The 25,422-nt window shown below is 34.0% G+C and overlaps 1 protein-coding gene across 2 annotated transcripts in view; it reads right to left on the reverse strand.

The window, feature by feature from the left end:
- Positions 1–25,422, reverse strand: part of LOC136985742 (cytochrome P450 4c3-like) — an 84,810-nt gene that overhangs the window by 33,792 nt on the left and 25,596 nt on the right. The window contains exons 1-8 of one of the 2 annotated variants that reach the window (XM_067283089.1): positions 17,130–17,352; positions 15,090–15,202; positions 13,482–13,567; positions 13,116–13,306; positions 12,973–13,042; positions 11,620–11,746; positions 9,784–9,957; positions 5,821–5,994 (exon numbers count right to left, since the gene is read on the reverse strand). In XM_067283089.1, coding sequence (XP_067139190.1) covers positions 5,821–5,994; positions 9,784–9,957; positions 11,620–11,746; positions 12,973–13,042; positions 13,116–13,306; positions 13,482–13,567; positions 15,090–15,202; positions 17,130–17,310 — 1,116 coding nt within the window. In that variant the 5' untranslated portion in view covers positions 17,311–17,352. Of the gene's footprint in view, positions 1–5,820; positions 5,995–9,783; positions 9,958–11,619; positions 11,747–12,972; positions 13,043–13,115; positions 13,307–13,481; positions 13,568–15,089; positions 15,203–17,129; positions 17,353–25,422 lie in introns of those variants that run through there. The other variant, XM_067283088.1, reaches the window with a different exon arrangement.

The following is a 25,422-nucleotide window of genomic DNA, read 5'->3' on the forward strand; positions in this document are numbered from 1 at the left end:
GTGGCTACGTGCGGCGTGTCTTTAATTTACTGTCGTACAAATACAAATTACACGTAAGAGAGTTTCTTCGTTCCGGGTCGGTCGTCTCTACTGCAAATACAGTTGGAACGTTCTAGCAATTTCCGGTAGGATCTAACGCGAACTATCCGAATTCCGATTCGTCGTGAGTATAATCTTGGACTTTTTCTGGTTAATCGGTCCCAGAAGACATCTCGGCACGTCGTTCGATGGTCGGATTCGAATCTTTTAGATTTAAAAAGGCAGCTGCGGTGAGCATTTTGCTTTTCTCGGAAGAATTTAGACATTAATTTAAGCTTTTGTTTTAATCGACTAATTGCAAACTTTCTTTTTTTTTTCAGAATGAAGATGTTGGAGTGGTTTCGCCGGAGGTTCCGACGGAAGAATGCGGTGGCGCCGGAGGGAGGGGGTTCCTCGGACGGCTCCGATGAGACGTTCGAGGATCCGGTGGTGGACTTGGTCTCTGCCGAATGTTCGGTGTCGTTGGAGACCGTCGAGCGAGAGGCAGCGGGTGGTGACGACCTTCCCCCAGTGCGTGTGGCGTGGCACTCTCCCGGAGGCGGGAGAGTTCTGAGTCCATTCCACTTGGCCAAGGTCGTCAGGGATCAGCCAGCCACAGGCCTTGTTGTGGAAGACGTACGAAGTGACAGCAGCTCCGATTCCTCTTTTTGGGTTTCGTTGTTACTTCGTATTTTCGCGATATCTGTGTCTTCGTCTACGCTCGCGACGTCGTCGCCATCGTCTTTCGGAAGTCGGAACGGGGAAGAATCGGAAGAGAGCGCCGCCGAAGTCGAAGGACCGCGGTTTTGTTGCTGCGGGTGGCTGCGTTTCCCTTGGCCTAGGCGGTGATCCTCTTCGATTTTCCCCAACTCGTCCTTTGCACCCGGATGCGACATTCTGACCGGATTCGACACTTTTCTCCCGGACTCGACTGTCTCCTACCCGGACGTGACCCACGGACTTGTCTTCCGAACGTGACAAGTCGATAGACGACAACGGATTTGACTCCCGATTGTGACCACCCGGACGTGACACGTTTACTCACCGGACGCGACATTTGACCGACCTTTCTTCCCAAACAGCTGTTACGAGGATTGAGCTTCCGGTTAGGTTAGGTCAGGTCCTTCGCTCTCCTCGTGACACTGTTCGGGAAGAAAGACTAGTTGATACAGGTAATAATGTTGACCTTAGATAATAAATGAATGAACTTCTTCTTTCTCACTCACTGTCTTTGTGTTTTGTAGGAACATTTGGGAGGGAGATACTTCTCCCTCCCCAACTTTACCACGAAGAGGACGAAGTGGCCATTTATCGTACAAGTGAATATTTTCCGAAGTCTCCAACGGTAAGAACTCTTTCGTTTCATTTTCAACACATCTTATTCTCGTATCGTAATTTACTGTTTTTCTATTTTAGACATGCCGAAGATGTTCTTCGATCACACACACACACGCGCACAGACATAACATCACTTTACACGAAGATATACACCGTTTAACCTTTACTCGAATTCTTGCACTCACGCACTTACACGTCAAGCGCCTCGTTCTGTGTATGTAATTTGACACAATGAAACAACCCGAACACTCGCTTCCCACAAGTCCAACCCCTGGGTCCTCGTCCCGGGAAGTGGAAACGCCAATTTTAAAGATTAAAATACTTTAAATTGGCGGCCGAAGGGGCTCTGGTAATCACACATCTTGCATGGATTAAATGGAATTCCACACATTAGCATCAATAATCGTTTTGTGATGAATTTTTCTGTTAAATTTAGTATGGTAAGAAATTATCTACGCACAAATCTCGCTTGTATTTCAGTATTGCTAACTCGTTAAAGATCTTCGTGCTTATCGTATATTTCATCATACTTGCAAGCATCATGGCAGCTGGTTTTGTTCATCGAGAACTGTCTTAAGCTGGGAAATTGATGTATTTATTCACATTTTATGCGTCGCGGGCCGCAAAATATATTTTGCGGCCCGAGGACCGCAGGTTGCTCATCCTTGCCCTAGACCATCACTGACGCGCAATTAACTGATTGCCTGTGGAAGTCGGCTTTTTACAGAAACGCAGCTTCCCTGTCATGAAATGTCACGGCACGCCACTGCTATGTTAAAATGACCTGGTTTAACGCTTTGTCGTCTAGGAACGCATTCCCCGCGTTAAGCGGGGTCTGTACCTAAACATTTTAGTATACACCTGACTTATAATTTCGACTTCAAAAATATACATTATAAATTTAACATTTTAAGGGGCGCGCCGATTCTACTTGCTCCAGGAGCTGAATATGTAGCAACGCCACTGTGTAAAGTATGACCTGACTATATCTAGCCTCGTCTCTCACTACTCGACCACTTCCTATTATAGGAAAAGCTGGCCCATAATGCAAGTGAGAAAGGGTTTTCTTAGTGTTCAAAGGATAAAAAAAAGTCTTCTTGTTTTTTATAATACAAATCTATACTACAGAAACGAGCATATAAGAGTACAATACAACAGTACTTTCTACAACAAAAAATAGAATCAAAATGTATTAATATTATTTATCGGAACACTGTACCAATCGATACTGTTTTGCAGAAAGTGCAATATATATATATATATATATATATATGTTATGGACAAAGTGATTAATCAGGCATAATGACCGGGCATTATGAATAATGACCAAACAGGGCAGGCAGTGTAATAAATATTGATTAATTTATCAAATTGACCTGTCATTATGAATACTGCTATCACCTAGTCGGGCAAAGTGATGATAATAAGTTGAGGAATGATCATTCGACATACGCTAGCTAATCAGCACTCAGTTGCGTGTGCGTATCGTGTTTAGTACCGAATTTAAAATTTGATTAAAAAAACCTCCACTTATTTCATTTAGAAATATTTATTTTTTGTGAATTATTTCAAAGTATTTTAAAAAAACATGTAATCTTTTAAAACTAAGTACTATTAATTATATTAATTAAATGGCAAAATTTTACCTATGTGCACCATCTTGGCGGTGGTCGCGACTGTTTTTGCTCTCGACGGATTTCTCCCGGAGAGGAGCCGCCGGCAGGCCGCCGTTTGTTTAACGTTACTAGATATTGATACATACTAGTTATTGATACGTGTGTTCAAGAACTACCGTGAATAAATAACTAGTGACGTTAAACAATCGGCGGCTTCCCTCTGGGAGAAATCTGTCGCGAGCACAAACAGTCGCGACTGCCGCCAAATTCGGTACTAAACGCAATACAAACGCGCAACTGAGTGCCGATTGGCTAGCGTATGTCGATGATCATTCAACTTATTATTATCACTTTGCCGGAGTAGGTGATAGCAGTATTCATAATGACCGGTCAATTTGATAAGTTATTGAAATTTATTACAATGGCCGATTTTTTGGTCATTATTCATAATGCCCGTATTAATCACTTTGTCCATAACACACACACACACACATATACATACATATATATATATATATATATATATGTATGTATGTATGTATTATGTATAAAAGGAAAAATTCTTTTGAAAAATATAGATATGTCCCAAATGTTTTATTGTAGATAATTATATTGGTATTTTTAAAAAATAATGAATTACATTCTTAATAAAAATAAATAGGATAAATCAAAATGGTCCAGTTTATAATTTTTATTAAACTGATATCATTGAAATCGTCTAATCAACTGTGTTAAATAAACTAAGAAATTTTTAATTTAAAAATCAGCTCAAATAAAATTAGTTTAAAAATTTAAATTTAAAATATAAAAATATGCATTATTAAAGTGATTTCTTATTTAGAAATAATTTTATGTATTATTTTCTTCTTTTCAATTTCAATTTTAATTGTCCTTCAGGTTTAAGAATCAGCGAGAAACTGCAAAGTATATCTTCTGGAGGATCTATTGATTTGACCTCAAAATTCATAATAACTCTGCTGACAATTGTCTTCAGTTCCATCATAGCATATTTTTGACCTAAAAATTAAAATGTTTATGATTTAAAATAAAATTTAAAATATAATAATGTAAACACAATCAAATTTTTCATTTATGCTCATAAAACTTACCAATACAGTTGCGAGAACCAGCAGAAAAGGGGATAAATGAATATGGATGTCTTCCGATGCAATTTTCTGGGAGAAATCTGTCCGGATCAAACACTTCTGGATTGGGAAATACTTTCGGATCGTGATGTAATGCATAAACAAATATCACAATAGATGTACCTCGAGGAATCGTATAGTTTTCTATAAATTTTAAGTATAATTACTATGTTTCTGAAATATTAAATTATTATATTCTTAATTGGTTGAAACCTACTGATTTTGAAATCTTCTGTACACGAACGTCCAATTAATGGTACGAATGGAGAAATTCGTTGTGATTCCTGCAGAATTAAATGATACATGAATATATGCCATAATATATAGTTTATAAATACAATAATATTCAAATTACATATCATTATTTAACTATTATGCATTACACTACTTTCTAATAAATAGCAGAAGAAACATGCAATAAATAAATCATTGAGAAATTGGCTCTTTTGAAATGCGTGAAAAGAAGATAATAATTTAGAACCTGTTACGATTAAATAAATGACGAATGTCACAAATTTAAACTTTTTTTCAACTTCAACACAATAGACCTTTCTCAAAGACACCAACGGAATTTACGACTAATATTAGGATATGCAGCAATGACGAGCAACCTTTTCTGGATGCCGGCCGCAAATAAACTTCGTAGACTTCGGCGGGTCCCATGTATTCTTTCTTACGTAGTTGCAAGTTTCTAAGCCTGCTGAGTACCAACGTATATGATAACCTCCAATGCATTAAATACTAAAATATTATGTGCTAATTAGTAATACAGAGTTTATTTTCATCTTTCTATTAGTCCCGTCATAATGAATACAGAATATTTTCACTAGTTCGAAATTTACGGGACGAAATATTCGCGATTTTGAATTATCCGAAATTTGCATATTTCCGTAAAAACTATCATGTAATTGATATAATTTATTAACGAAATGGAATATGGCCACATAAACAAAACGCTATTTTCGTTAAATAATTTAAATTAATAATAATAATATAAATAAACTGAAGGTAAACGGCACGGGTCCGGTGAGAACATCACAGGTCGCCAGATAGGTTTTATAGAAAGTAAAGCAAAATTCCTGGAAATGTAGTCTAAATTATTTTTAAAGTGGCCCTACAAAGTAGTAAGTCGCCCAAACGTAGTAGCCTAGAGTCCTACAAATATCTCAATCTGTTACTTGTAGCCCAATCTTTCAATCCCGAAACGCAGCCGTATTTTATCAGATAAGAGAAAAAAGGGGTAGTGCATATGTAAGGTGACACTCGAAAATGTGTTACTTTAAAAGCAAAGCCATCTTGGCCACTTTAGACTTGTTCTTGATCTATGGTTCTCGTATAGTATGAAGACACTTCGATCTAAACGAACGAGCTAACATACGTAGATCACAGTTCGGACAGAATTTTCATCTCGAATTACGAAGTAGCCGTATATCAAACTAACGAATTCCTTAACATGTAAATCGCTATATCCCCGGTCTGGATAAATGTACAGTCACAAACTAACAGGATTTCGAACCATCCGAGTTCGAATTAACAAAACTTTCTTGTATCTGCTTAATTATGGTTGCATAATGGCACGAGAGATAAAACAAAGAAATACAACTACGTTGACAAAGTTCCAAGGTATCAAATTACGACCTCTTGGGTCGAGGGTTGGTTGTGACTTATATACAGCATATTTACTAAATATGATTAATACAAACCTTTATGACACATTCCAAATATTTCATTTCTCTAATGTCATCCGCAGTTAATGTTTTATCTTTGTCGTCTCCGAATATTCCTCGGAGTTCTTCATACACTTTTTCTTGAATATCTCGATGGAGTCCTAGATGATACAGTGCCCAACATATGCCCATTGAAGTTGTATCGTGACCCTAGAAAATAAACATAACCCTAATTATAACTAAATATGAAAATAAATTCATACAATTTTGCTCTTTTTGCGTTCTTTTGGAAAGTTAATATAAATAATAAAAGCTAATCTAACACAACAATGCGTTGAAGTTTATAAAACATAAAATGCTTATAACTGTTAATAATTATAAAATGCAAGGTTTAAAAATTCCAATTTAAAGCTTTACATTGTTTTATCTTAATGAAATTTATTTATTTAAATATGATTTTTATAAATAATTTGTTTTAAGATGTAAAGATTTACAAGAAAATTAACAATTTTTTGTATTTTATGATGTTTATTAGTTGTTTTTAATAATATAGCTTACACTTAATAATGCAAAATTTTTACTACTATGTTTCTATTATCAAAGTTAGTAATTTGAAACATTAACCTTTTGACACCTGCATTTTCGAAAAAAACGCAAAAAACGACAATCCCTGAGGCTCAGTTTTTTTGTAAAATAATTTAAAATTGCCATATTTTTCTTGAATTTTGCGCTAGAGATGCGCTGTCTTTTTATTTTGTCTATAAACACTTCTGTCTCTCTGATTATCGTATTTGTTTTTATAATTGACGAGAAAAAATTTTTAAAAAGACAAAAGTTCGACGTATTTTCATTAAAAAAATAAATTTTAAAAAAATTGTATTGTTTAACAAACTGCTTACAAAGTTGAAATGTTTCTGCGGCTATCAAAACAAATTGCGTCATTATAGCCTCAGTAGAACCCGAGATGTTTACGTTCAAAGTTGTGATTTATGATAGGGGAGTGTCAATTACAGTGCTGTTATGGCGTCGGCTCCCCGGTGCGATAAGCAATACTTATTTTTTATTATTTCCAATCATTTAAAATTTAATAGATGTTCGCAATATAATTACTTGGATTGGATTTTGTTTAGGTTGTCTGCCTGTACACCGACAAAAGAGTTAATCTCTAGTCATAAATATTCTGGGAAACTCCCCCTTCCTATAGTAAGTCTATAGAGACCTTCTTGCTGTTAATTGGCTTTAAATTTCTTGTTTATACGCCTTTTACTCTCTAATTGGTCGTGTTAGAGTTAATAATAGCTCTGTAAACTGTGGGGACCGATTTGGCGGTAATCAATGTAATAAATGAACCGTAATTGCAGTTTACGTTTCACAACGCGATGGGGGACCATAAAATCGGTAAGTAAGTGAAATAAAGCAAAAAAATCATTCAAAAAACATAACCTTATATATGATGAAGACCGAATAAATCGTTAAATACGTGGTATCCTATGACGTGGTTTCTCGCAAACGCAATACGTTTTATGACATGAACCACAACCTGTCAATCTTGAGAGCACTAAATGTAGGCTGCACGAGCCTCAAGCCGCAAGTCGTCAACTTATCATGAATGTTGAAATGTTCATTTTACACACATCGGGATCTTAAAGTGTATCCTAAAGCATCATTTTCGTTTCGATTGCTCACTTTAAGAATTTTACAAATACATCTGAAAACAATTTGTTTTGTGGTACTAAAGCTAAACGCGAAACAAATTGCCTTTAGTCAACGAGATCCATCATATAAATAAGAAAAATTTTATTGTCGGGTTCGAAATTGATTGATGGATATCAATCAATCAATCAACATTTATTTGTTATGGTTTTCGCCTTTACAAAGGGGGTTACAAATTCATATCAAAATTAACAAAATACAAACGTTATTATACATAAATGTAAAGGAAAATAAATAATACAACTTAAGTTAGTAAGATTATTTAACATGTTTAATGAATAACAGAAGAATTTATAAATATTATACAACATTACAGAACTTAAATTATTATCATATAAACAAAACATATCAAAATCAATTGTCAAAAAAGTATTCTTTAAGTGTTCAGTAGTTTCGCAAGATACAAATAGGTGGTTTTAACGTTTTCACAAAATCTGTTACAAAGAGGACAATTTGAGTGAGCCAAAATATTCATTCTACGCCCAGTTAAAACAATAGTATAGTCATTAAGTCGCAGTTGTATTATTAAAGATTTAATATTGTAATTTAAATTTGATAATAGATAATATCGAAGTGTCCATGGAGATGATAAGGAAGTTTCAAAAAAACTACACTTTTGCTCAATATAATGAATATCTTGGGCCCAATATTTATCTTTTAATGACTGAAATATTTCAGCTAAAAAGAGTTTTTTTTAATCAGAAATTTGAGTATAGTAATCAGTAGAATAATCTAAATCAGACAATAAACCTTCAACTGAAAAAGACCAACCAAAGTTAATAGGTAGAAATTATTTTGTTTAACCAAGTTACAACCAAATGATTTCTACCTATTAATTTCAATTTATTATAAACCAACTTTTTAAGATCAGATTCTGGTAACTCTAAAATTTGGTTAATCCAGTATCTAAAAATGGCCAATGTAAAGCTAACGTAAAGCCATTGGCGGACGGCTCAATTCGAATCTTAAAACAGGTCCAGGCACCGAACGATTAATATGAAATATCGATCTAATAAATCTCAGTTGCGTCTTCTCTAGTTTATCGACAAAAGATGATCCCCAAATAGGAAACACAAATCCCAAACTTGACCGTATCAAGGAATTAAACAATCGAAAGCATGACTTAATAGAAGACTGCTTCATTCTAACCATAAGCTTTATTAAATGAGAAAGTTGAAGTTTATATTTCAAAAACAATTTATCTAGGTGAAAAGAAAATGAACCCTGTGGAGTAAAATAGATACCCAGATATTTGTAAGACGAGACGATCTCCAACTCAGAGTTAGATGAATAAAATTTATCAGCCTTCCCCAGTCTGCCCACCTCTCTGAAAAACCATTACTTTAGATTTAGCCTCGTTAATAAGTAAGTAGTTTATTAGACTTACAATAATCCTATAAAAGGTCAAGTTTCTTCTAAAAGCCAATAGGCGAATACGAAAATATTACAATATCATCGGCAAACAAAACACAGTTAAATTCTACCTCCGGTGATATAGATACACCCATAGTAAAGTCCTAAAGACTATCAAAAATGTCCGGGAAATCGTTAACGAATAAATTAAACAAAATAGGACTAAGTGGTTCACCTTGTGGAAGACCTTCATTAGCAATTACCGCTTCTGAACGACAATGAGATTGACGGATATACAAAATAAGGTGTTTTGTTGTGTACAGACTCGTTTCTACTTTCAATTATTGTAAAATGGTATAAAATAAAAATCTTTTGCGAGGAAAACAATTTGCTGGGACAAAACTATTGGGAGGATATGTCCAATCTGTCCCACATGGATCTTAGGTATGGTACAGTACAGTACATAACGTGATTCAAAAGTTGCAACGAAGAAACTGAATGAAATGAAACGAAGGGAATGAATCGAAAATCCGTAGCCGCTTAACACGGATTTTAACTGTTCTTAATAATCTTAATAGGCCTATATACCGGTATCTTAGTTAATTGCCTTTTAGGTCACTTTATATTTTAAACCTTATATTAATACATATAATTTTTTTAAAATATTTATTCTTATTAAAAGCAAAAAATTCTATTTACATTGAATACGTTTAAGAAATATTGATAGTAAATAAGAATGTATTTCACATTGATATTTTAAAAATATATTTAAATTATTTCGTAGCAACTGTTATCTCAATTATATTCTAATGTCCGAAAATATTTTTAAATTTAAAAATAATTAACTAAACTTAACTTTGCTTTGCAATACCAATTTAATAATTTTACGAAGAAAACACATTCTTTACTTTAAAAAAACTGAATAAATCTTACTTCAAATACGAAAGTGTCAACTTCTTCACAAATGTCTTGGTCGGTAAAATCTTTATTTTGAAATTGATGTTTAATCAAAGTATCAAGAAGAGGTTCTTTTTTCCTTTCTTCAATAGAGGAATCTGTCAAATTATCGACTGACGTTTTCAATTCTTCCTTTCTTTGTTTTAAGATCTTTAAATAAAAATTATCATAATTTTAATATTAACATAAATTTGTTTCAATAATTAAAACGTGTAATTTACTTGGGTGAATTTACTTGCACGAGAAAAGAGAACTTTTCTATAACACAGTGTTTTAAAAGTTCGTGTACACTTCAATCACTAAAACTACACTGTTATAACTATGCAGTAAATAATATTTGATAATCTAACATCTGAAGTATTTTACGTAATAATTTTGTAAAATGTAAAACAAATTTTATTTTCAGAACTCATTAGAAACTCCAAATAAGGACAATCGAAGAGAAAGTAAATTGCATGCTTTCACTCAAAGAAATAAAGTCAATAACAGCTATTATAAGAAGCCTTTTTCATTATGATAAATGTGCCATAATAAATAATGTACTTTCTTCTAACAACGGTTGTTGACTGAAATTGTGCAAGTCAAAGAATGTAGTGTACTTTCCCGGGTCACTAGCGGAATCTGTATATAAAATAAAGTAGTTTTATATGTATCATTGAAGTGTAACACTACACACGGTGTTTTGAAATATCCTATATAAGAATGGACCATATATAAGAACATTTTTCGCTGCGTACAAATTAAAGTAAATTTTAGAAAATACAAATATAAAGAAATCTCAATTTTCCTTGGATAAGAAACGATTCAATTTGAAATTCATTATCTTAGTACATTTCCTATCGATTGTTTATACAAGAATTTCCAAGTTTATTTTAGTTAAGTAATGAGTATAACATCGAATTAAACAAATGTAGTAACATTTTGTATCCATATGAAATTTTTTATTTCTAATTTGTACAAACTTCCATTTGTATTCGTTCCTTGCTTTCATTATAAGCAATATAGACTTATCACCTCTCTTTTTCAATTATCCTTTTTGGTTTACCTGATCATCCGTCTGATCCTCCTTTTCTTAATCAGTTTTTTTACGTTTATTGTAATTAAAGCATATTCGTTTAATTTCTTTAAATATCGTTATTTGGAGTCTAAATCTTTTACACATATAAACATCCTTAAAACTAAGTATGGCACGCGGGCATAAAAAATTCGCCATCCCTGATATAGGCTATATTAAATATCTTATTAAAAATAAATAAATGCAAATTATTGAAATCCAATTTGAAAAAATTGTATACCTACAAATTCCCACTGTGATCTGTCCGTCCGTCCCTAATATTGAGAACAGAGTTAGAGAGATTAAAGCCGTGACCAGATATGGAAACATTTGGGACAGGAGCCCCGATTAACTATATACGAATTTCTGGTCAAAATCAAAAGTTAGGAAGTTACGTTATTTCAATTGAAAAATTTCAGGTGGAAAGCATATATTTTAAATTTAAAAAATTATTAAAAATTGCAGCCCGGCATAGTGACGATGTCACAATAAATAATTGCTCGTTGTATATATTTTTACATATTGAAATATAATTTTCATTACAAGGAATCGCTGTTCATAATTAATCGCAAATCATTTCAGAATGATTTGGTCATATCAATTCTCCTTCATTGCATTATGCAAAATGTGAATATTTTTACCTTATAAATATTATGTGATTTGCATAAATAATGAAAATGTAACACTAATAAGTGATTTCAATAATCTAACAAAATTATAAATATATTTTAAAATAAAACACAAAAGTATTTATTTACCTTTTTAGTTAAGCCATGAAGTACAGATAAAGTTCTTTTTAATTTAGCCGCATTAGATGTCAGATTAAAAATAAAATCATTAAATAACCACGGTTTCACAGATCTTTCTAAATGTATGTTAGAAAACCTGTAATTAAGATTAAATATTTTATTATCAGTATAATTAAATTAAGGAACAAATAGTGCTTCAGATTTCCAGTGATAGTATGTTCTTTTCTTCACTATTATGATTTCTCACATAAAGATGTGAGATTTTTTCTGGTAACAGCCTAGCGTTACATTTATAATTCAGAAATTGACTTCTACCAATTACGTTAGCATTTGAGTAGTGTATCCACTATTCGGATATTACGTTTAGCATCGCTTTTCTATTCGCGTTTTGAGTTTCGATACGATTTTGATTACGATTTCATTTCTGATCTTCATTAGCAGCCAGCTTCGATCCGTTCGGATTCGATCCTGGATCTCCCAAAGCGGTAGGCACAACCTCCCCATCAGCGTTGACCACTCGGCCACCTGGCTAGACGCCGGGTGGCCGAACGGTCAAGGCCGGTGGTGAAGTAAGATTGTTCTTAAATTATATTATGAGATTCTGAATTGAAATGACTTATAAACAAAATTTAGAGAAGGATTACTTTCTAAGTTATTTTTTAATGTATAATAAAAAAAAAACTGTATAAAACTTAATAACTTTAAAATACAGTAGAGCGTCGAAAAGTGGAACCAATTGGGAACTGGGGTCCTTCCAGTTAATGATTTGTTCCAGTTTCCGACTTTGTACGAAAAAATACATTAACCTGTCCGATGTTCAAATTTTTCTCCGTTGCGTATCGCTTCCTGTTGAATTTTTCTCTGTTGCGTGTCGCTTCGTGTTGAATTTTCGTCGATTTTAAGCCTAACGAAAATTTTTATAATAATCATCGAGGCTATCGTATCGTTAAAAATTATTTCTGCATTTTGTACAAACAAAATAAATATATTAAAGAATATAAAAAACATGAAAATTATACTTTAGAAGTAAATTTAGTATCAAAAACATTCGATTCAGCACGACACAGTCCGACTGAAAATCGTTCCACTTTCCGGCCATTCCACTTACCGACGTTCCACTTATCGACGCTCTACTGTATTTTTATTTATTAATCGAATGCCAATCAACTTGTTTTCGATAGTTCCTATTACTATTATTTAAGTAACAGATAAGTAGTGTGTTCCATTTATGTTTTACGACTCACGATCCAATCCAATTACAAATGTTACGAAAAAATCATTATATGAAGTTTAAAACAATGTTTAATGAAGTTAGTTCTATTGAACTTAATAATTTAATTGCATTTTCAAAATAATACATACTCATGCACTGCTTGAATATAATCCATGCAGTTTTTGTTCTGTGATTTTATTTCAACTCCCATCGCCGTCTCTGTAATAACAAGAGTTTTAAATTCAATTATATTAAATTCAATAATTTTAATAATTATTTTTATTTTTCTTACCACAGATTACATCCAAAGTGCAAAGAGTAACTAATGGTATGATATCTATCCAATCCTCACTTTCATATTCTTCAAGGTTTTTAACGAGAATCTTTGCATTTTTGTCGAATGTCGGAAGAAATTGATCGAGAATTCGATAATGAAACGTCGGAGCAATCATTTTTCTTCTGATTTTCCATTTATTACCAGTACTATGTTATTAAAAATGTAATGTAGGCCTACTATATGTATATATAGTACTTTAAATTAGCTGAATTGTTAATAACAATTAACAAATATCAAATTACGTCTTATTGTAAATATATCTATTAACTGATTATTATTTATATATTTATTAAGTAGAATATTTAAAGAATAATATTTTACCTCGTTAGTAAACCCGTTCCAAGCCAACAATGAAGTAGTTTATATGAATCGTCTTTAGTTATTAACGTGTCACTGTTTAAAATGGGCTAAAAAAATTATTATTCTATAAATTATTTGACAAATTATTATTAAGAAAATTATCAAAAATAATAAATTATTTATTCAATTTATTCGTATTATTTATATTGTAGTTAATTCAATTTTATAATGTTATTTTTAATAATAAAATGTAAAACATGATATCAAATGTTTCGCCCCGATACTAGGATTCTCGCTGATCTGTAAACAATTTTTATCTACACTATAATTAACAACGCGTATGAAAAACTTTCATTTGTATTACAGAGTGTAATGTATGGAATACAGTAGACTCTTCTACATCGGTCCTTCCTATATCCGGACTAATCAAAGAGAGAGAGATAGATAGATAGAGAAGGCCTTACCCACAGATATAGCCAAGGATAAATAGATGAATAAAGGTAAAGGAGAGGGTGGAGGGCAAAGGGAAGGACAGGTGAGAAGAAAAGAGTGGGGGGATCTCGTGATGCTAGGCTGGGAACCGTTTATAACCAAAGGAGGTGTATCTAATGTTACACAAAGAGTACCAATGCGCTCTGCCGGCAGAATAAACACGGACACAATAATATCAATACAATAACAAAGTATAAACACCGCGTGTACATAGATAAAATAGAACTAGATTACAAAATTCTCCTGGAAGTGTGAGCTGAAACAATTGTAATTTCCCAAATAAAATCCAGTGTAGTTCACGAACAAGTACAAAACACTTTTAAACCCGAGAAGAGCCGCTATAAAGGAAACCGATTAATGAAAGACAACTAAAAATTTTTCAAAATGTGTTGTATTTCGAATCTTACTTTCCCATGCTGCAGTGCGTACATTTTTTAACTTCTTCTTATTGAGGTCGCATTGAAGTTCGTAGAAGCTCAACCACAATGCATCAACCACCGCTGATGTGATAACGATTGGGCATTGGTGTGATGTAGCATCTCGTCAGCGAATCGAAAACAAAACAAGCCACTTTAACACAATACTTTCAAAACTAATTGTAATAATTGTCAAACATCAGCATCAAATTGAGCAAAAACATTTTATTACACTTGTCTTATTCTAAAATTATCCCACTCCTTATCCAGATTTTTTTAATATTCGGATCATTTTCGGCCATATTACTTCAGATGTGGAGAGGCCACTGTATTCTCTATCATATTATCTTTACAATCGCCTAAATTTTCGTCATTCATCTTTACAACATTAACTGGATCATCTTTGTCTTTTGTCTGTTCCTTCTTAATTGGCAGTTAATGCAATATAGAATGATTGCGTTTTAAGAAGTTACGTTCAAAGAATGAAATTTCCTTTGTTAAATCCAAAATTTTTCCCTCTTATCTGTTTTTCAACTCAATTCATCCCAAATGTTTGAGATGAATTGGTTCTCGAATTATATGATATGAAGTTAATGTATATTTTTAAATTTTTACTGCAACCAATTAACACATTAAAAATTCTATTTATACAATTATATTTAAATTTACATTATTTCGTATATTTATAATTCTAATTATGAAATAATACCAGGTGACTAACTTCAATAGTTTCTGCCGAAAAAAGCATCACGTAAGGATCAACAGCTATCCAAACACGACATAATCCATGTTCTCGATAAATTGTAGCCAAGGATAATAACGTTATAGGAAATTCTAAAAAATATATTTTATATTTATATATTTTTAATATATTTAATGAATGTAAAAATAAAAATATATTATATTTAATTTATTATACAAGAAAAATTTCATATGTTAACATTGAGTATTGAAAGTTTTCCTGAAGTCATTGATGGAAACTTATGGATAGCTAATTGTTTAAGATGTAATGACGTCATCACAGAATTCGTTTAGGAAAACTATTAATTGAGCTATTCATTACCTTAAAGACATGGTCAGCTCGGTGACCTGAAGATGAGATACGTCATCACTCGCCGCTTAAATAGTACTGCCTTTAAAATGCTTTTGGAAAAAGCGATTGATAATCCTCATGTAAATCTATGTTTTATAGCACAAATTAAAGAAGTAAAAGCTAGCAATGTTGCTGCTGGGCTTTCCCACATTGTTTATTTGTTTTCAACCCTGATAATTGCTACAATTATTTAGGAATTTTCAGATTTATATAAAATAACTAATACGAGTGATTACTCGTAAATATGACAGTCAATTGACTATATAAAAATGTTACTTTCCCCACAACTTCAACATATTTCGGTCTAATTTTAATGAAAATTATAATTAATCACACGAAAAGTATATTTATCTCAAAGAATTTCATAAAAACAATAGTTTTTTTTAACATTTTTACCGCGGAAATACAATTGGGAGTTAGATAAATATCAATTTCTTCAAACTATTTTATCAGTATCTATCAATATATTGGTGCTGTCCGGAGATGCCTGTAAAATGGAGCACTTCGGGTCTAAATGACCCCTTTTCAGTCCTTATTTTTTACAAAAGAAATAATAGATATAAATTACATTACCCATAATACAAATAATATTTTTTTATATCTTTTTTACTTACATAGCTGTTTATTAATTTCAAATTGAAATTAAAAATTAGGCAATTGACTAAATAAAACTTGTTTTAAAAAGTGTGCTGTATAAGGTAAAATTAAGGTAGACAGGTAAATAAATATTAAATAAATAAAATTAAGAAAAAATTTAAAAATTTGAAAATTTTTTCTTAATTTTTAATATAATATAGATTAGATTGCTATTACCTGTTGATGGATAAAAAATTACGAAGTGGATTATGTTTAAAAAAAATTTTGTATTTTTGAAATATAAAACAAATTTTATTTTACTTTTAAAAAATAAGACTGATAAATAAAAGTAAAATCAGGTTTAAAAACATTTTTTTATAAAAGTTGAAATTAAAAGTTCCTAAAACCATTATACAAGTGATAAGTTTCACTGTGTGAGACCAACTTAAATCGACAAAAACTAGCACAATGTGTTATAACCAGATGGGGGTTGAGGGTTGAACGGGAATCACTTCTTCTTGACTGGATACTAGTCATGAAGAAGTGGTTACTATTAACTATAATTCATCAGTGGCCATACGTTGTAATGAGGAAGGTTGCGAGATCTCACTTAATAATGTTTATTTTCTTTTGAAATTTTATTAACCTACAATTAAAATACTTTTAAATACTACAAGAATTAACTAAACGAAAAAATCAATAAGTTATTTTTCCTTGTTCAAGATAAAAAATCAGATAAGAATATAAGCCTAAAATTATATTAATATGATAACTAATCGTCTATTCTGTTATGAAATAAATAAAGACATTTAAGTTGATGATAATTTCAATTTAAAAACGAAAGATACGAGTAAACTTTACTCGTCGAATAAAATTATATATATGCAGCTGTTTATAACATATAATTTAAAAAATATTCAATAACATCAAATTATCAGTATATAATTATAATGAGCAAATAATAAATTTTGTGATTTTAAAAGAAATATTTGTTATCAATTTAATTTGATAAAACTTATTATTTATAACTAAATAAATTGATATTAAAACATTTAAAACGTATAAGTAATTATTGTGAAATGGCTTACTGACGGATATGAAAAGGAATGTTCTTTCCTTTTGTCCAGAAAAGATTATAATTTCCTAGAAGAAAATTATCCAACTTAGGCCCAGGAAATGAAGATAATTGTCTCCGAAGTTTAATTTTTCCAAAAACATATTTCCATAAAATTATTAGTGCGAAAAGAAGTAATAATATGCTCCAAATCAACATCTTGATTGAAGTAACGTGATGATATGACGTGATGCTGTTATCGTGATCAATAAAAAAATGACCTTCCTTTACATAATATAGTAATTATCAGATATGAACACTTGCAAAATGTTGATTTTTTTCCTTCCAGTAATAACATACTTTTAACCTAATTGTCGGAACGAAGTGACGACTAATACTGTACTTGACTTCATGCATTCCTTGTCAACACTATAACTCTAGAATGAGTTGTCCGATCTTGATGAAATTTTCTAAGACGACTTATCGTCACTCAAGGAAAAACTGATTAAAATTTCAACTTTCAAAAATGATCCATTTTTGTAGAACTGGAGATAGGGGTCAAAACGAAGATCACGTTTGTCTTAAGTATGGATCATTTTTGAGAGTTTAAATTTTAATCAGTTCATTCTTCACTAATGATGAGTCGTCCTAGAAAATTTCATCAAGATCGGAGAACTCATTCTAGAGTTGTAATGTTGACAAGGAATGCATGAAGTCAAGTTTTAGTCGCTTCCTGCACGCACGTGTAGAAGCGTCATCTAGTGGTCGGAAAATATGACAAGCATTAAACGGTAATTTTGAAAGGTAAATGTTATCGCTAACAATAGATGCACAACAAATATAAAGAATCTTTATAGAACAATAAGTTTAAAAAAGTTTTCTTTTTAAAACGTGGAGTAGCAGCGATCAATATTGATGGCTTTGCGATCCATTCTCTTCTTTGTCTTTCTGTCGTTAGTACGAAATTTTGATCTGTAAATGGAGAAGCTGCACAGAGATTCCAGATTGAGATGATGTCGCTCAAATTCATCATCATCGATGAAATGTCAATGATTGGTGCAAGAATGCTTTACATGATCGAGAGAAGATTGAGGGAGATAAACCCCGAGAAAAATGAGCCGTTTGGTGGATTTTTTATCTATTTGTTTGGTGATTTTCGTCAGCTTCTTCCTGTTAAAGATACTCCTCTCTACTCGAGTGCTTTGTTCTTTACAAAGTAATGTCCCAACATAGTAATGGTCATTACTTTGTTGGGACATTACTACCTTGTTGGGACATTACATTACATTTTCATTTGATTCTTTTCTTATGAGAACTTAGTAATTCTCATAGACAAAATAGCGCAGATAATTCCTTCACAGATGTCTTACAACATCTACCTTCGGGTGATTTCTCTGATAGAGATCTGAACATTCTGACGACAAGAAATCGAGCCTATTTATCCAGAGATGAACTTGATCATTTCCAAACGGCAGTAGAGCTATATCCAACAAACGAGCAAGTTAAACAAAGCAACGAAGACTACTTGCAGTCAACTGGATGCCCTCTTGCTTATATAGCATCTGAAAACACTCCAGATATTGCCTTGCCTTCGTCCAAAGATGACTCAGCTCTTCGTCTCTCCAAGTATTTGAATCTCTCAGTTAATGCCAGAATCATGCTGAGAGTCAACTTATGGGTGCAAGGAGGTCTCGTCAATGGTTCATTAGGAACTATACGCTACATTATATATGTTCTTAATGCTCGCCCTCCAGCTCTTTCTCTGTTTATTTTAGTGGAATTCGATAGCTATCAGGGACCTTTCATCTATGGTAATCTATTTCCAATAATTCCCATAACACGCTCTTCAAACGATGAAAATATATTGCGATCTAGTAGACAGTTTCCCCTTACCTTAGCATACTCGATGACTATACATAAATCACAGGGATTAACTCTTCCAAAAATCAAAATAGATATAGGAAAAAAGAGACAGTTATCGATCTTATCTATGTTACATTGAGTCGAGTGAAAAAATAACAGACTCAGTTTTTTTAAAGTTATAATAAAGATGACTAGGAGTCAATCAGTAGGTCCAAGGTCCGTACTGATAAACAGAATTTTGTGAGACGTTGGCATAGCAATTAATTAATGGCTTATTCTGATCTTATATTTGTACCTTTAAATGATCCAATAGAAATCAAATATATTGTTGAGAACGAATGATTCTTTGTTTCTTTTTTCCCTCATAATCTAGAAAATAAAGGTGCGAGCAGCTTCGTTCTGACTACACGCTGATACAGCGTTACTTGACTAGTACGTTATTAAATTTTTAAAAACAAAAATCAGATCTTAGAAAATCAAATCTATTCAAAATTTTACGACTATTTTCTATTTCAGCAACCTGGAAGATCTATCCCAATCAGCTAGGCCGAAACAGGACACCCTTTATTTGTAATAACACGTTATTGAGCTAGTAATAATGTAGAAGTATGTCATTAAACAGTTGCCAACGTGTTACATAAGTATAAATGGTATGAATTTTATCGAAAGAAACTAGAATAAATTATTATCGATTTTACTAGAGTTAGAATTACGAAACAATTTTTAATAATTTGAAATAAAATTAATTTACAAACAATTTATAAAATTAGTATAAAAGTCGCAATATTTATAACTATTATAATAAATAAAATAAGTTATATATCACGTCAATTGAACACGCAACAGAAAAACAATTCATTATCATAAATCATACGTAAGTGCCGGTAAAAAAGTGAATTTGAATGGAAAAATTTCACTTTCTTTATACAACAATACCAAAATAAGTTTTATAACACAGGGAAAGCATTTTTCGTGTGTGCATAATAACTTGATTTATTAACAAAAAAAGAAATACAAAACAAATATTCCGCCTGTTAGTCGCCTCTAAAATGAAATATTCGTTTATTAAAAGATAAATGTTTTTAATTTAAAAGAAATAAGGAATAAAAGTTACGCGAAAATAACGCAATATGAGCGTCACGTTACGCGGATGTCTATTGTATTAAGGTTGTAGAATTTTTTGAAAAATAAATATTCATATTCTGTCAACTTTAAGACTGGAATGAAATAATAGTTTTATTGTATTAACGAGCAATTATGACATCATCATAATGCCGGGCTACAATTTTTAATTATATTTTTAATTTATTTTTAATTTAATATATATGCTTTTCACCTCAAATCAGTACTGCAGTGTCTTACACCTATACATCATACGTTTCCTTTATCAATAGAGTCTCACCGGTCATCTATTAACTGCTTTCATGGAAAGTTTTGAATTAAAATAACGTGACTTTCGGTTTGCATCGGACGTTTACATATCGTTAATCGGGACCCCCCACCAAAGTTTCCATATCTCGTTTTATCTTTCATCTGTGTAACTCCATTCTCGAGATTAAGGAATGACAGATAGACAACAGCCGACAGTGGTTATTTATTAAGTCGACAATTTTTTAAAGTTACAGCCTAAAAGATTTTTATTAGATTAAATTAGAATTAATTAAATTAGATTAAATTAGATTTTTTAATCTAATCATTACCATTGTTACAAGCATAATTTCAATGGCATTATTTGATGCAATGCTGCTTAGTGACAAACCCTTAAAGAACCTTTATATCCGGTAACAAAACGTTTAATAAAACATTCAACGAACGTTGCTTAGTGAAAAATGTTTAAAGAAAATTTTGAAAAAACAGAAAAATAATGATACAACGTTTTTCAAAAATACTCTAAGTTTTAATTGCAAATTTATTCCAATGTATTACAACATATTTTATTTGCAGACAATTTCATGCTTCTATTTTATTCAATACAATAAGCTTTATTAGTTTATTGCTTCATCTTTTCATGAAAATAGTGAACAAGGAATTGCTTATCGATGTTACTTTGTGGCTGTTACGTATACATAACAAGAAAGAGTATTGGAATCTTGTCAAATTTGAAACTCAGAGTTTTTTCAAATCTCTATGTTTTAGACCTCTTGGACCCAAATAATGTCAAAAAACGGGAAAAATTTCACATGAGCGTGTTCGCGCCTATCTCGTTTAATATCTGAGAATGGGGTATTGATTAAGAAACAAAATTTGGCAAAGTATATTGTATATAAGGAGAATTGATACTATTAAATTGTAATGGTTAAAGGTCGAAGGAGTGAGGAGATAGAGTTGGGTAAAGTATCATATCTCGAGGGAGGCTAGACTTAATGAAGATCTTGTTACAATTTTTGACGAGACTATTTCTTGTCTATAAAATCGCGCTCCTGTCAACGGCTGGACACCTTACAGGTGTGAAGGAGTACATACCAGGAATTGCAATTTGGCACAGAGTATTTGGTGTCCTAACCATGCAAACATAAAAATCCAGACTTATAAGTAGTCAGGGAATCGAGAACCGGGTCAAAATAAAATACAAAATGGCGACTCTGTTTCTACAAACAGGCGCGAGTGCGAGATTTGCGCATGCGTTGCTCGTTGGGAGGTTCGAAATGTAAACGTTGCGAAATCGAATTTTGACAAACGTGTGACACACGTTACGCGTGTATTCTCTTGCTCTCGTCGTTTCTCCATCCTGCGAAATGACGGGAGCAACATCGCGACAATTCGGGTACAAATATCTTCCCGCTTACCGTAGCCAAGAATTAGCCCGTGACAACGCAACCCGTCGTAACTTTGGCGGCAACGAGGCCCACAGTAATCTACGCCAGGACCCCGAGTACCGATGTCGGGTTTTTTTTTATTGGTTAGTGCTCATTTTTCTTTTTTCCTTGGAAAACGGTGCGCAGTCGAGCCCTGAGTCTCCGAGACATAGTTTCGTCCCAAAAATGGCCTTGAAGTTTATTTGTTTTTATATAAAACTCATCATTACTCTCAAAATTAAACTTTTTGACATTTTATAATAAATAATAATGTAAAACGATTTTTACGAATTAAGAATTCGAAGAAACTAAATCGTCTTGTTTCCGCCATGTCCAATCCTCATAAACCAATAACAGTCTTTCTTTCTGATGAATAGAGCTTGCAGCTCATGTAGGCTATTTACTCGGAGAACGAGAATATGGACGCATGCGTCCGATTACCGGCCTTATAGGTGGAAGGCCATAGCTACGTAGAGAAATAATGCCTTCCAGGAGGGCTTTTAAGGGAACTGGCCCCTATTCAGGCGTTACAGACGTGAGAAAACCCGGAAAACTCCATGCGGTCAGCCCGTCCGAGCGAGGCTCCCAATAACAGTCTTTCTTCTTTGGTTTATATGGAGGTTCTAGCCGGATCGCCTCCAATAACAGTCTGCACTGCTCTAGAAAGTTTTCCTGTGCCAAGTTCCCCCATATTTTATTTTGGCTGTAGAGAGTAGTCTTACAGCCAAAATAAAATATGGGGGAACTTGGCACAGGAAAACTTTCTAGAGCAGTGCAGAATAACATCCTTCCTAAAGAGAGGAAACGTTAAGGAGAAGTGCAGGCATATTATTGTAACGACCACACCAGAAATTCGGAAAATAATGATCAACAAAAAATATGTTGCGTTATCATGGAGCAACATAAGGGTAGATGATTTCGTGTATATATTGAGGTGCTTCTATGCCAGAGAGTGCGACCAGCTGGTGACTTGCAGTCACTGTGGGGAGGAACATAGGTTCCACGGATGCCCTCACAGGGAGGAGGCGCCCAGGTGTATAAACTGCAACGAAGCTAACGACATGGTTAATAAGGGGAAAAAGATCAACACAGCACACAATGCATTTGACCAGAAATGCCCAACACTGCAGAAAATGAAATCAAGGGCCATCATGCAAACCAACTATGGACAATAATATCATTACAACAGCAAGTACAGCTAGCAATCCTATAACTGCAAACACCTGTATCACCCCTCCCCAGCACAATCTTCACATCCTCCAGGCCAATTTACAGAAAAGTAAAGCCGCAACTTCCCAGCTTGCCTGGGATGTCACTACCCTAAATATTGATGTCGCCCTTCTCCAGGAACCCTACACTTTTAAAAACAGGGTTGCCCTCTTGGGTAAATGCAGGGTTTTCGAGGCCATTTCTCAAGGTCCTACCTTGGCTGCGGTGGCTGTTTACAACCCCCACTTAATTGTTCAGTTCCATCCGCAATTAAGCGGTACTTACCACGCCACGATTAGTATTCAGCAAAGCAACCTCAACTGCTACATCATCTCAGCATACTTTCCTCCCTCTGTCCCCATCCTCGGACCCCTTCAGGAAGTCCGAGACACTATACGAGCCTTAGGGACTGACCAGATCCTTTTGGCAGGCGATCTCAACTCTAAATCCCCTCTGTGGTTCGCTAAAAAGGAAGACCCACGGGGGACAATTGTCAGGGAATTTCTGGAGGAGATCCACTTCCACTCTCTCAACACCTCCCCCCTTCCTACTTTCTCCTCGGCCCAGGGTGAGAGTTGGATAGATGTCTGCATAGGGAACAATAGGATACTGGGGTCTGTTCACTCCTGCAAGACTCTGGACTACATGGTCCCTAGTGACCACAACTACATCCTCACAATACTTGCCTGCACCATTCCTCCTGCCATCTGCACCATCAGTAAGCACACAAACTGGGACCTCTACGAAGACTTGGTCAAAACTCTCTGGAAGCCTGACCCTCTTATCAACATCCAAACCACTGGGGAGCTGGACCACGCTATTGAAGAATTAACCCATACCTTACACATGGCATATCGGCTAGCCACTAAGGAGAGACTTCATACCACAAAAACAGCCTGGTGGAACTCGCACCTCCAGGATCTGAGGAAGAAAACAAGAAAAGCAAAAAGAGGCTACAGGAAGGCTAACGGAAACAGTAAGGAGGACCTACGTCAGGAATACTTAAAAATCAAAAAAGTGTACAAACAGGCCATAAATGAGGCGAGAACACAATCTTGGAAACAGTTTTGCAACAGGGTGGGTGAGAAAGGGCCATGGACTATACCGTACTATATAGCCTTTAACAAAACAAAAGCTGCACACACTCCCTGCTCGGTCAAAAAGGAAGACGGGAATTATACCAAAAGCATCGAGGAAACTTACAGTTATGTTCTTAATGCTCTCTTTCCTGACGATAACCCCAGCGAAGACACTCAGTACCACGATCACATCAGGACGTGCAGCATGACAGAGGATAAACAAATCACTGACAAAAATTTTTCAATGACAGAAATTGCCACCCTTTTCAGGAAAATAAACAACAGGAAGGCGCCGGGTCCAGACGAAATTACCGGACAAATGGCGAAAGGGGCTCTTAGGGCAATCCCAGCCCACCTCCTGGTAATTTATAACAAATGCCTACAAATGAAACACTTCCCGGACAGGTGGAAGGTGGCAAAAATTAGGCTGATACCGAAATGCGACAAGCCAAACACCCCGAATGACTACCGACCCATTTCGCTTTTATCGATAATGGGGAAAATTTTGGATTCCCTTATGGCTAGGAGGCTCCAACATCATTCAGAACTCAACAACACCCTTCACCCTCTGCAGTATGGGTTTAGAAAAAAGAAAGGTACAAATTTGGCCCTCCAGGAACTAATCAACAGCATAAAGGAGGCTAAGAAGAAAGACCAACATACTCTGGCTGTAGCCATAGACTTTAAGGGGGCATTTAACCATGCCTGGTGGCCGGCCATCATTCTGGCCTTGAAAAACATAAATTGCCCTTCTAACATCCTTGGGCTTTATAGAAGCTTTCTCACGCACCGGCAAGCACAGTTGGGCCCAACTGGCAAGATGGTCATCAAGCAGATTACTAGGGGATGCCCCCAAGGGTCGAGTTCGGGCCCCCTACTTTGGATAATACTATACAATGGTCTTCTTCACATCCAGGATAAGGCTCACTCCAACTTGAAAGCCAAAATCATAGGGTTTGCAGATGATACCCTTATCCTGATGAACCACAGGAATCAAGAAGTTATTCAAAGCGGAATGAATTCCCTGCTGGACAACATCCAGGACTGGACTGTCAAAAACAAATTAATCATCAACACCAATAAGTGTGCTTGTATCGTATTCCCAAGGAAGAAACCGCTCAATAAAAAGCCATCAATAAAAATTCGGAATGAGAGAATCAGGTGTACAGACATAATCAAATATCTTGGAATACAAGTCGACAGCCAATTGACCTGGTCGCCCCACATGGACTATGTAAAGCAAAAAGCGGTGACCATGTCGCACGCTCTTAGGTCCATTAGCAGGAACCTTTGGGGCCTCAGCCACAAAAGTTCTTCTCTTATTTACCATTGTGCGATCGAGCCGGCTGTCTTGTATGGCGCCGAGGTTTGGGGATATGCTACCC

This window comes from Centruroides vittatus, unplaced genomic scaffold (assembly GCF_030686945.1).
Source record: "Centruroides vittatus isolate TY-2023 unplaced genomic scaffold, ASM3068694v2 contig_976, whole genome shotgun sequence".
Lineage (NCBI taxonomy): Eukaryota > Metazoa > Arthropoda > Arachnida > Scorpiones > Buthidae > Centruroides > Centruroides vittatus.